This window comes from Camelina sativa, chromosome 17 (assembly GCF_000633955.1).
Source record: "Camelina sativa cultivar DH55 chromosome 17, Cs, whole genome shotgun sequence".
Taxonomy (NCBI): domain Eukaryota; kingdom Viridiplantae; phylum Streptophyta; class Magnoliopsida; order Brassicales; family Brassicaceae; genus Camelina; species Camelina sativa.
Genome location: NC_025701.1, coordinates 18,207,720 through 18,220,661, shown reverse-complemented (window position 1 = coordinate 18,220,661; position 12,942 = coordinate 18,207,720). Strand labels below are relative to the sequence as shown.

General features: G+C 38.9%; 1 protein-coding gene across 1 annotated transcript; it reads left to right on the top strand.

Annotated features, from left to right (window-relative positions):
- LOC104759610 (zinc finger MYM-type protein 1-like) lies at positions 3,960–6,361 on the top strand. The gene is made up of 3 exons (XM_010482520.1): positions 3,960–4,398; positions 4,540–6,200; positions 6,260–6,361. Exons 1-3 carry the CDS (start codon positions 3,960–3,962, stop codon positions 6,359–6,361), a joined length of 2,202 nt encoding a protein of 733 aa, XP_010480822.1.

The following is a 12,942-nucleotide window of genomic DNA, read 5'->3' as shown; positions in this document are numbered from 1 at the left end:
TGTGACCTCAAGTCATCCTCTATCCCAGCTGCAACCTCAACCAGCTCCGCCCTCGTGACATAGCTCCTCACTCTGCACCGAGTCCTCAGATCATCTTGCAAAGCCAGCAAGAACCTCCGCACCTGAGCCGACTCTGGCTCCCAAGCCCGGCCTGCATACCCCATAAGCCGACTGAACTCTGCATCCAGCTCCCGCACTGTGCGGTCCCCCTGAGTCAACCCCAAGAACCGTGCCTCCATGCGATCAAGAGCCTCCAGTAGAAAATACTTGGAGTTAAACTCCCTCACAAAATCTCCCCAAGACATACCCCGCTGCACCCTCCGTGCTGTCACCGACCTCCACCATACACATGCATCTCCTGACAAGTAAAACACTGCAAGATCCACCCTGAACTTGTCGGGACACCTAAGCAAAAGGAAAAGATCCTCCATTCGCTCTCTCCACTCATCCGCTACACTCGGATTGGTACCTCCTGAGAAATACCCTGCTCCCACTCGCCGCAGCTGCTCCATCATCTGCACATACTGAGCAACCACTACCTCGGCCCCCGGCTGCACACCTGCCTGCAAACCTGCCACAGGCTGCACCGCTGGAACCTACCCACCAACCACTGGCGGCACTACTGGAACCTGCCCACCATCCATTGGCAGCACTACCGGACCCTGCCCACCAACCACTGGCGGCACCACTGGATCCTGCCCACCAACCACTGGCAGCACCACAGCTGGAAGTTGCTGCAAAACCTGAGCTAGCAAGTCCATCAAGACATCCTCTCTGCCCGGAGCACCCTCTGCTGCAACCCTCACACTCGGGCNTCCATTAATCCAATAAGAATACCAACAACAATAATCCAATAACCAATAATGAAAAAGCAAGGTTCCAACATCCTACAATGCTCTATCAACTCAATACTAGCAACCTAACAATAGCTAGACCACAATCAATCAAGCCTCTAGAACATCCTCCTCCTCATCGTCTTTGATTCCACGATCACACTTTTCCTTTACCTGCACACCACAAACAACAATTGAGATGCGTAAGTATTATCATAAATACTTAGTGAGGCCATCCTCCCATCTACTAGGTTATACACAAAAGCATATGAGACCCTCATGTTTAAGCAAGCAAACAAAACACAAGCAATACATCAAACCAGGAAAACAAGTCTCGGATGAGACTGGTGTCGACCGATGCTACATGAGACTGGTGCCGATCGATGCCACAAAAACAGGTGCCGACCGATACTGACAGGTGTCGATCAATGCTCCACCAAGGAGGTGTCGACCGATGCTACTTATTAGGGTGTCGATCGATGCCACTTCTGCAGACACGATCTGTGCAAACACGAACGTCGAACTTCCGTTTCATTCCATCTTGAAACCGTCTCAAACTCACCCAAACACCTCGGAAATCACTGGGAATCACGAAAATAACGAACCCAAGCAAGCAACCAACACAAACAACAAGAAAACACCCAAACAAAAGAGATCTCATGCTTAGATCAACCATGGTCAAGCACTCACCTCAAAAACAGGAAGATTGGATTGAGAAACGATGGAATCAACACCTCCAGAAGCTTCTCCTTCGTTCCCAGCAACAGCTATCACTTACACAGCCTCAGATCCCTCCCAAATAACCAAGAACAAGCCCAGAAAATCACAGAAACGTTTTTTCTCTCCTTTCTCTCTTTTTCTCACTTAACGGCGACCAAAAGAGACTTTCCAAAACCCTTAATTCGTCCTTAGCACTTATAACCACGATTAGGGATTTAATTGAACCAAACCGAACCAAACAGCAATTAAAACAAACCCGAGCAAACTGGAAAACATGGTGTCGATCGCTGCACCAAGGGTGTCGATCGACACCTACACCAAAACCACAAAAAATTGGTTCGCGGATGTTACAGAATGTTATGTAAAATATTAGGAAATAAAATTTGAAATAATGCTATTTTTGGAAATATTTTAGGGGTTAATGTTGTAAATAAAGTTTTAAATAAGCAAAACTAAAAGGGCATAATACAAAACGTATCAAAAATGTTAATATAGATTCACGCTTTATTCGGTTTGAAAAATTGAGGGTATCGATCAAAACCAAGTTTATATGTTGAGAATATCGATCAAAACCAATTTATTTTGTGGATATCGATCAAAACCAAGTTAATTTTACAAATTAAACTGATATTGCTAAATATATATTGAATGGAAACGACTATAGATAGCCTGTGAGTGTGAGGCTGTACCTGTGATTGACAATATAACCAAATAAATCAGTTTAATTTTAGTTATTTTGTCTCCTCTGAGAGATAACTATGAGTTATAAGTAAAAATAATTTGAATATGGCATGGCGTAGGCAAACTTAAAACCAACCACAGGTCATTCTTTGATTTTTTTTTATATACGGCTGCTAAAAATAATTTGTAGTCATTTTTGTTATAATTTGTATGTTAGTTTTAAAAAAAGAAAAATATAAGTCAAGTCATATTCTTATAGGAACAATTTGTGGGTTGGGTTTTCTGTATAAAATATTATGCATAAGTTAGATTTTCTATAAAATATTATCGGATTATTTTTATAAGAATAATTTGTGAGTTGGGTTTTTTACATAGTATAGAGTATTCTTAAGGTATATTATTCTATATAGAATATTATCCGTAGGCATGCAACAAATGCTTGGCTATCCATTCTCAACCGTAACCCGACGTTTGACAGGCTCTTTTCTTGGGGCATAGATGTTGAGCAGGTTTGTATTCTCTGCGGTCTGGCAAATGAATCGAGAGACCATCTTTACTTTGAATGTGCTTTCTCTGCGGAGGTATGGCGTATGATCACCCTTAAACTTCAGATTCAAAATGCTCCGGATCAATGGGATCGCGTTTTGACATGGCTCCCGACTGCCACTAATTCCAAGATTCATAATCTCGCCCTTCTACAAGGATGGCAAGGAGCAATGTATGAAATTTGGCATGAACGTAACAGACGTTACCATGAAGGTCTAACTCTCTTTGTTGGTCAGGTGGGGGTTAGTTGATACCTTCACCTCTCCCTTCTCCTTTTCTTCTTTGTTCTGTTCCAGATCCTTCTTCCCCTCAACCCCTTTGTACTGGTTCTTATTTGCTTCACTGTAACTCATTTCAGAAATTAATGAAAGCCCTTTAACAAAATATATATATATATATATATATATATATATATATATATATATTATCCGTAAGGCGGATCATTTTAAATTTAATTTGTAAGCTGGGTCATTCTTAGTTATATTTGTAATCATTTGTAAGCCGGGTCATTCTGTATTAGATACTACTAGATGAGTACCCGCGCACTGCGCCGGTTATCTTTTGGTGATATAAATAATTATATTTTCATTGTCAATATTAGATTGTGTATTGAGTAGTCAAAAACGAAAGCACAAACCGTGGTGATCAATATCATGTGACTGAAAATTTGGAGTATCCAGCACATATTATTGAATCGTCTTTGTCTCTGACACTCAGGCCCGGCCCTTGACATATCCTTATGATACATTTGTATGTGGCCTCAAAATAAAAGCCCAATTTTTTTTTTTTTTTTTTTTAAAGCTTAAGAAGGCCTGTTAGAGATCTAGATAAGGACCAACAGCTGGAAACCAATATATGTTTACAAGTACTGAAGTACAATCTTGAATCTTCGAGAGAAAACTAGAGAGCGTTTGGAGTAGAGTCGTAGAGAACAAGCTTTGTGATTTGGTATTGGTTTTTCTACTAGATTAATTGATTTTCAGATACAACCGTAAATGACTGAATGATAACGATTAATTTAATATCAGAAACTTCCAAAATTGTTGTTTGATTTCAGAGTTCTTACTCATTTACAGTTACGTTTCGTAACTCTTTTTGTTTCTTTGCAGTCGTTGTGTAATATTCTTATTATCACAGATTCACAGACTCATAGTTTAATATATTTTCAATTTCAGAGAGATGAAATCGAGATTTGAGGATGGAGCTGCAAAGAAAAGAAAGAAGAAAAGAGAAGAAGAATTAACAAAATCTCTAGCCAATTCTATGTTCAGGTATTTGAAAAAACCAAAATCTCACAGTGACATAACAGCTGATGAACATTGTGAAACTTCTAAGCAAGGAGAACTTAATGAGGTTAGAATCCATAGTGAAGAGCAAGAAGCAAATAATAATAGGGTTGAGAAAGATGATGAGGATGTTGTTGGTAATCATGGAGATAGTGTGCCTTTCAACGAGGATTCTTTGGATCCTGCAAATTGGGGAAAAATTGATCAAATGTTGAGAGATTTTTTGGTTGGAAAAGGTCCTCTAGCACGACCGTATGAGGATTATAAGTTTCCCAAAAATGTCAATGGTAGACATTTTTCTCATAAACTCTACAAAAGGCCAATGAAGAACGGTGATAAACAAGATAGACGTTGGCTAATCTATTCAAAAAAGTCAGAGAAAATCTACTGTTTATGTTGCAAGCTGTTTGCAGGGGAGAAGGATACTTCTCAATTGGCAAGAACATGATTCATGGATTGGAACAATGTTGCAGGAAGGCTTGGTCAACATGAACGTAGTCATGGTCACCTTGTGTGCATGAGCCAATGGATGGAATTGGAGTTGAGATTGAAAAAGGATATAACAATTGATAAGTCTGTCCAAGAAGAAATCAAGAAAGAGAAAAATCATTGGCGAGAAGTTTTATTGAGATTATTTGCACTAGTGAAGACTTTGGCTAAATGCAATATAGCTTTCCGTGGAAGCAATGATAAGATTGGTGAGAATAACAATGGGAATTTTCTTAGCTTTATTGAAATGTTTGGAGTTTTTGATCCAGTGATCAGGGAGCACATCAGACATATCAAAGAGAAGAAAACTCAATACCATTATCTCAGTCACAAAATTCAGAATGAATTGATAGCAATGTTGGGATCAGAGATGAAGCTTATGATCATTAAGAAGATTCAAGAGGCAAAATATTTTTCAGTTATTCTGGATTGTACTCCCGATATTAGTCACAAAGAGCAAATGTCTCTTATCATTCGATGTGTGGATGTTTCTATGGATTCAGCTCAGGTATCAGAATATTTCATTCACTTTTTGGAGGTTGGTGATAAATCAGGAAAAGGGTTGTTTGATCTACTTTGTGATACATTGGCTGATCTTAACTTGGACATTGATGATGTCCGAGGACAAGGCTACGACAATGGCTCAAATATGAAGGGGAAGCATAAAGGAGTACAAAAAAGAATGCTTGATGTGAATCCAAGAGCATTTTATACGCCATGTGGTTGTCATAATCTGAATTTGGCACTTTGTGATATGGCTAAGTCATCTACTAAAGCGATTGATTTTTTTGGGATCATCCAACGTTTATATACATTGTTCTCGCCTTCTACTACTAGGTGGGATATATACAAGAAAATGGTAGGAGGTCCTACACTTAAACCCTTATCAGATACTCGTTGGGAAAGTCATCTTGAGAGCGTTAAAGCTATACGTTTTCAAGCTCCTGAAATCCGTGATGCTCTGTTTTTCTTGGTTGAAAACACAGAAGATCCTAAAACTCGGAGTGAGGCTGAGTGTCTTGCGATAAGTGAAACTCACGGAATTGGAGGATTTGAGTTTTTGTTTAGTATTGTTATATGGTATGATATTTTGGCTGCCGTGAATACTGTGAGCAAGACTTTGCAAAGTGAAGATATAGATATTGATGCAGAGATTACACAACTAAAAGGGTTAGTCTCTTTTTTTCAAAAGTATAGAGAAACGGGTTTTGAAGCAGCAAAAGTTGAAGCCACAAAAATTGCTGTTGAGATGGATATCGAACCCATCTTTCATGTTAAAAGGAAGCGCCCTATTAAAAAGAAAACCCATTTTGATGAAGAGCCAAGACAAGTTGATGATGAAAGTGTGGTTCTGAGCGAAGAGGAGAAGTTTATAATCGAGTATTTCATGAAAATCATGGATCAAGCTCTAGTTTCTCTTCAAACAAGGTTAGACCAATTTCAAGAGTATGAGAAAACGTTTGGTTTCTTGTTTGATCTGAGAAAACTCAATTCAGCAACTGATGATAGCTTAAAGGAATCATGTATCAATCTTGAAGCTTCTCTTAAGCATGGAGAACCTTCAGATATTGATGGGATTGATTTATTCTTTGAAATCAAGGTCTTTCGAGAAGTTCTACCAGAAAATGTCAAAAGGACTGCTGAGGTATTAGAATTTTTGAGAAGGTTGAAAGACTGTTATCCAAATACATGGATTGCTTATAGAATTATGCTTACAATCCCGGTTTCAGTGGCCTCGGCAGAGCGAAGCTTTTCAAAGCTAAAGTTGATCAAGTCTTACTTAAGATCAACAATGTCACAAGATAGGTTGAATGTTTGGCTATGTTATCAATTGAAAAAGACATGATCAAACACCTTGATTATGAGAAGTTGATGAATGAATTTGCAGAACGGAAAGCAACAAGGAGTATCTTCAAGAAGAAGTTTAAATAAGCTATCGTTTCTCTCATTCTCTGTTTTATGTTGGATTTTATGTTGGAAGAACTTTTTTTTTGGCAAAATTTTGTGGTATTATTTTTTCTATAAAGGCCTCAAATTTGGATTTCGTATTTGGCCACAAATATAACAGGACCGGCACTGCTGACACTACAGCAGTAAGAAAAAAAAACTGTAGTAAATTTGGTCAATTTCCAAGTCTCATAATCTATTCTACCTCTTAATAATCAAACACAAAATGATCAATTTCTTCTTATTCTATAGTAAGATTATATTTAACAACACACATGCCGGCCTAGATACATAAAATAAAAATTAAGAAACAACACCACTCAAAGAAAAAATCCTTAAGATTCACCATAATGAGAAGATCTTGCAATCTTCTGTATAGTTGAGCAGATAGAGTCATAGAAAAAATGTCTGCATAGAAAGAAAACAACACAACAATGTAAGATTCAGAGAAAAATTTGATTTTTTTTTTCTTGTCTATTATCGAATGAGAATGAATATAATCACTTAAAATTATAATTAGAAGAAATACTTAAATATCTTTCTCTATATATTCACGACTCCTGCCATGTAAGGATTTGTTTTTTTCGAACTTGCTATATCATACCAAAGCAAGAAATATAAGAAAAATTAAAGAAAACAGTAAGCAAAACATAGCATGTAATTCCCATAATGAAGAGAGTAACTTGTAATCTATTTTGAGCAAAAGAAATAAACCATTAGTCATGTATTAACATAGTATAGGTAAGCTACAAAAAAAACTATTTACAACCAATATAATTTCGTTCATGCGTGGATATAAACTCTTAAGAAGCCTAAAAAGCCACAAGTTGTACCCATCAACTATTTGGAACAATAAGCATACTAATCAGTTCTAATTAGACAATTTCTAGATAATGTTCTTTCTTTAGCAAGTTCAGTCTTATGTTATCTTCAGCATTCTAATATATATTCTAAAGTCGAGTCTCGTTGGTGATTTCTTCAAAAGATTATACTCTGAATATGTTTGATCTTCAAGTTCTCCTTTCTGTGTAGTTGATCTTCATCTTCCATATCTTTTTTTACTACATAAAAAACAGCAGGATGTGAAAGATATCATAAAGGAGCAGTTACTACAAAAATCAAAACAAGGGAAGGCGAAAATGGTCGAAGTAGCAGTTACTATGAAAATCAAGCAAGAGAAGACGAAGAGGATCAGTCAAGCAACATAAAGAATTTAAGATAATTGGTTGATTTTAGTCATGGACATATGGCACTCTCTCCATTACTGATGTTGCAGAAAGATGGAGAGAGTTGGCCAACTTTCATAGTATAGATTTGTAAGTTAGATTGTTCTATAAATAATATAATTTGTAAGTTGGATCGTTTTATTAAACATAACTTGTAAATTGGGTCATTGTTAATAAATATAATCTAAAACAAATATAATTTAAATATTCTATTGTAATGAATAACTTAAATGTTAGACTTAGCCGTTTAGTTGTCCCAAGATTTGCATCCGTTGGATTAGAAAGAGAGTTCAAAGATCTGAGCCGTTGAGATCACAATGAGAAGTCTATTTAAGAAGAAGGCTTACTTCGTTACTTCTCACATCAAAATATATACATAACATCTGAAATTATTTCTCCTATAGTACGTGTAATATGGCGTCTGAAAGTACAATATATGTTGTTTCCAAGCCTGCACCAGAGCCTCCATATATAGAAAAGGCTCATAATAATTCGACGATGCCTGCACACATATACACGACGCGTGGTGGTGAGGGGTGGGCTCTTGCTTTTGGAGATACCAAAGAGATCAATGATTATATCACTACTGAATATGATTTATATTCAAGGATTCTTATAGAGGATCCAGAAGATGCTAAAGAATATCTGCTCAAGTACGATTTGAACAAAATTTATCTTAATGATCAGGTTGGCAAGAAGTTTGATGTTGCAGATTCTGTAATTGTTGTATTTACGGAATCAATTTTCATAAATATAGAGATACTTGCAAATTCAATCCAGATACAAGCTAATGATAAAGCTTTAGGGGTACATCAGTCTGATGGAAATATAAAAAATTTTACTTGTGTAACTGCAACACGGAAAGAAAAAGGAGGTCTTACACTTGTAGGATATGAGCCTCCAACTCCAGCATCAGCGGAGATGAAAGGCTAACTCGACGATGGCGCAACCCAAAGTACCAGCAAGACTGCTGATTAAGTCATACGACTAAGTCTCCTTTTCCCTTCTATTTCTGTTTTCTTTTTGCAAATAATACAGTGGCTTTATGTTTCCTATCTCTGAGGGCAAATCCCACTTTTCCTTTTCTGCTTTGTGCTTGCAAGTGTGACTCCATTGTAAACTGAAATAAAACATTGAATAAATACTTATTTTGTTTCCCTATTGGAACATTTGTTCTTGTTTTTTTGTATTAATAAGAAAGTTTGTTTTGCGAACAAAGTTTTACACAACTTTTACAAGAGACACAAAATGAGTGATTTTTTTTTAATTACAACTTTGTAGAAAATCATTCGAATAGTTCATACTTTATTAAGGACAATACTTTTTTCATCTATAATCCTTTCTCCATTTAATATATTTTGCAATATGTATTTTCCGTAATCAATATTGGCAAAAAAAATTTTGGTCTATTTTATTTTGATCGACACTCTCAATTTTTCAAACATACTTAAGCGTGAAAATATCGTAGATATTGTAATCAAATAAGTCAATAAAAGTTTAAATCCATTAATAATAAAAAGTAGGTAAATAAAGACTAGAAAAGCTTAGTCTATCAAAAAGTTTTCTCTCTCCTGAGGCGATTTTATAGCTGATTAGTTTCCTAACTCTAATTGTCGCCGTTGGCCGGTCTCACGCCGGCGACGAGAATTGTTCCAGATACCAAAGCGAAAGAAAAAGAAGGACTCCACTCTCTCTCAATCTCAAATCCCCGGAACCTCGCAGTTCGCTCGATTTTCTGCGTTAACTGGGATCTCTTCTCATAAGGTCGACAGAGGCAAATCCACAAACCTCATAGACCCGGTCACTCATGTCACCCCCGAAGAATTAACTGTCGGGATCCCATCACCTACGCCAGGAGTTGCTGGTCCAGGAGACTCGGCGGCCTCAGCGGAAAAGATCCCTTTAGATCTGACATCTTCTCTTGCTCCCCAAGATGAAACTTCTCCACCTATGATTCTATTGGCTGTTGAGGCAGGTGTCTCCAGCAAAAAATCTCAGGAAGAGGTGGTAAACACTGGTGCAGACTCTCTGGGCAAAACTATATCAGCTAACTCTACAGGGAAGGTCATGCCGACTATGGATATAAAGTGGTCCAGTCTCCTCAAGGACGATTTGGAGGAACTTGGTACACCATCACAACATATCACTGTTGTCCCCTTTGTACTCATCCCTAATGAGAATATTGAGGAGGCGAAGGATGAGTTCAAAGATTTCGTATTTGCTCAATTTCATGGCAACTATCCAGAAATGGGTAGGTTAATCGGAGTAGTGAATGCTTTGTGGGCTAGAACGGGACCGCGTATCTTTGTGCACAACACGGGTCCGGGTTCTTTTCTGCTACGAGTGACAAACGAAAGAACCAGGGCTATACTTCTCAGTCGGCACATGTGGAACATAGCAGGGTTCCCCATGTTTGTCTCCCCATGGTTGCCTGAGTTTGAGCCAGATGCACCTAGCATTACCTCAGCTGCAATTACAGCGGAATTTAGAGGAGTACCATACCTTCTTTTCAACAAGAAGAACTTGAGCAGGCTTGCAACAGCAGTTGGAAAGCCAATGGCTTTGGCTCCCGAAACAGAGAAGAAGGAAACATTTGAGGTTGCTAAGATACTGGTCAGAGTTGATCTTACAAAGGACCTCCCAACAAACCTCATCATGGGGCTATCCTCTGGACGTGAATTTGAGGTATCTGTTACATACCCTTGGTTGCCCCCGAAGTGTCAGGAATGCAATGCGTACGGCCATGACCGAAGTCAGTGCAAGTTGTGGCTTCAGGTACCTCCCATGAGCAGAACTAGGACGAATCGATCTCGGAGTCGACCTAGAATCAATAGAAGATCTCGTCAAGGTCGTTCTCCAGCAGCAGTGTGGAAAATCAAAGAAGTGCCTAAGGAAGCTGCAGGAAATGTATCAAATACGATGGATTAGTCGAAGGAAGAGTTAGAGATTCCTCAAGCTCCTTCAAGCAAAACAGGGGAGGAGCGAACTCAGACAGTGCAAGACGGAGGAACCCCTTCTAAGGATATGTCTAACATAGTGGTCACCAGTATTGAGACTACGATTACGACTGTTGCTGAGACTACGACTGTTGCTGAGAAAGAACAGGAAGTTATGAACCAAGGTACTGAGGCAGAGGCCACAAATACTTTGAATTGCTCAGCTCCTGAGGCTGAGGAAAATGGAGCTCCTTTTATTCTGGTTTCGCGCCGGAAGAGTGGCCGAAAGGCCACAATTTATAAGTAATCCAACATTATATATGTTTTTTGTGTGGAATGTAAGAGGTATAAATAGTACCAGACGTAAGGACTTAACGAAAGATTGGATTAATATCCATAAGCCACTTTTTGGAGCGTTTGTGGAAACGCATGTTCAAGAAATAAATGCAGGACGAATAGCAAGAGCGATTCCTGCAGGATTGAATTTTTTTGGAAATTTTGAGTACCACTCTACAGCAAGAATTGTGCTTGTTTGGGATCCATCAGTCAATTTGGTGGTTTATAAGGTTTCGGCGCAGTTGATAACATGCGGTATCTATATTCCATCACATAATATTAATTTCTCGGTCTGTTTTGCTTATGCTTACAACTTACCAGAGGAAAGACAACCGTCTGGATTGGTTGAATGGTAATACTCCGTTATCAAGGCATCCGTGGGCGGTGATAGGTGACTTTTATCAGATCTTGAGACTCTCGCATCACTCCGAGCATCTCTCGCAGAACATTGATACAACAGGAATGGATGACATCAATTTGGCTATGCAGAATGCAGATTTGTTTGAAGCCCAAGCGAAAGGCCTAACCTACACTTGGTGGAATAATCAAGAGGATAGCCCGGCATCAAAAAAGATTGATCATGCTTTCATCAACCAACCTTGGGCTCAGGTCTTCCCAAACTCTTATGCAGATTTTCTAGCGCCTCTTCAATCAGATCATGCTGCTTATCTCTTCAGATGCCGTCTATTAATCGCGAGATCAGAAAGCCATTTAAGTTTTTCACCCATGTTGTAGCACACAATGACTATCATGCGTCAGTTAGACAAGCATGGAACCCACAAGAGATCCAGGGCACATGTCAGTTCAAGCTAGTAAGGTCTCTCAGACTATTAAAACCAGTGCTCAGAGGTTTAAATAGGCAGCACTTCAGCGGGATTACAACAAGAGTTAAAGCTTAAGAAGAAAAGGTCATAAGCTTGCAGCGGAATATTCTCTCTAACCCGGATGCTCAAACAGTAAGGGAAGAACATCAAGCTAGGGAGCACTGGAATTTTCTGAAATCAGCAGAGGAAAAATTCTTTCGTCAGAAATCGAGAGCTACTTGGATGAATCTTGGAGATAGGAATACAGCTTTCTTCCACAAGTCTGCCTCCCAGAGAGCTGCGAGGAACCACATTCACTTTCTCAGAGATACGAATGATAGAAAGCTTGTTGATCCAAAGGATATAAAGGAGCATGCCGCAGATTACTTCCAGGGTATAATAGGATGCACAGAGATGCCAGTATCTCCTGCCTCAATCACCGAGATACAGGATTTGCTTTCTTTCAGATGCACATACACTCAAAGACATGAGCTGCAGAAAATGGCCTCAGCAGAAGAAATTAAGAGTGCTGTCTTCGCAATGGCAAGGGATAAGAGCCCTGGACCAGATGGTTTTTCAGTGGAATTCTACAGAGCATCCTGGGACACAGTAGGGACAGATGTTATCGCTGCAGTGCAGGAATTTTTCAGGAATGGCCGACTGTTGAAGGACTTTAACAACACGACTATTACTCTCATTCCAAAGCAACCTGAAGCATGTAAACTGGGTGACTACAGGCCGATAAGTTGCTGCAATCTGACTTATAAAATCATTTCCAAGATCATAGCAAACAGATTGAAGCCTCTTCTACCATATTGCATTAGTCCAAACCAAGCAGCGTTTTTAAAGGGACGAAGTCTGGGCGAGAACGTACTATTGGCGTCGAAGCTAATCTAGGATTATCAAAATGAAAAGTGTAGTAAGAGTTGCATGCTCAAGGTAGACATAAGGAAAGCGTTTGACACGGCGTGTTGGGATTTTGTGCTCAAGGTGCTTGAAGCTCAGAACTTCCCAACTATATTTTGCACTTGGGTGAAGGAATGCATCTCATCACCAAGATTCTCGATACCAATCAATGGTGAACTAGCGGGTTTCTTTCCCGGGAAAAAAGGACTCCGTCAGGGCGATCCACTCTCTCC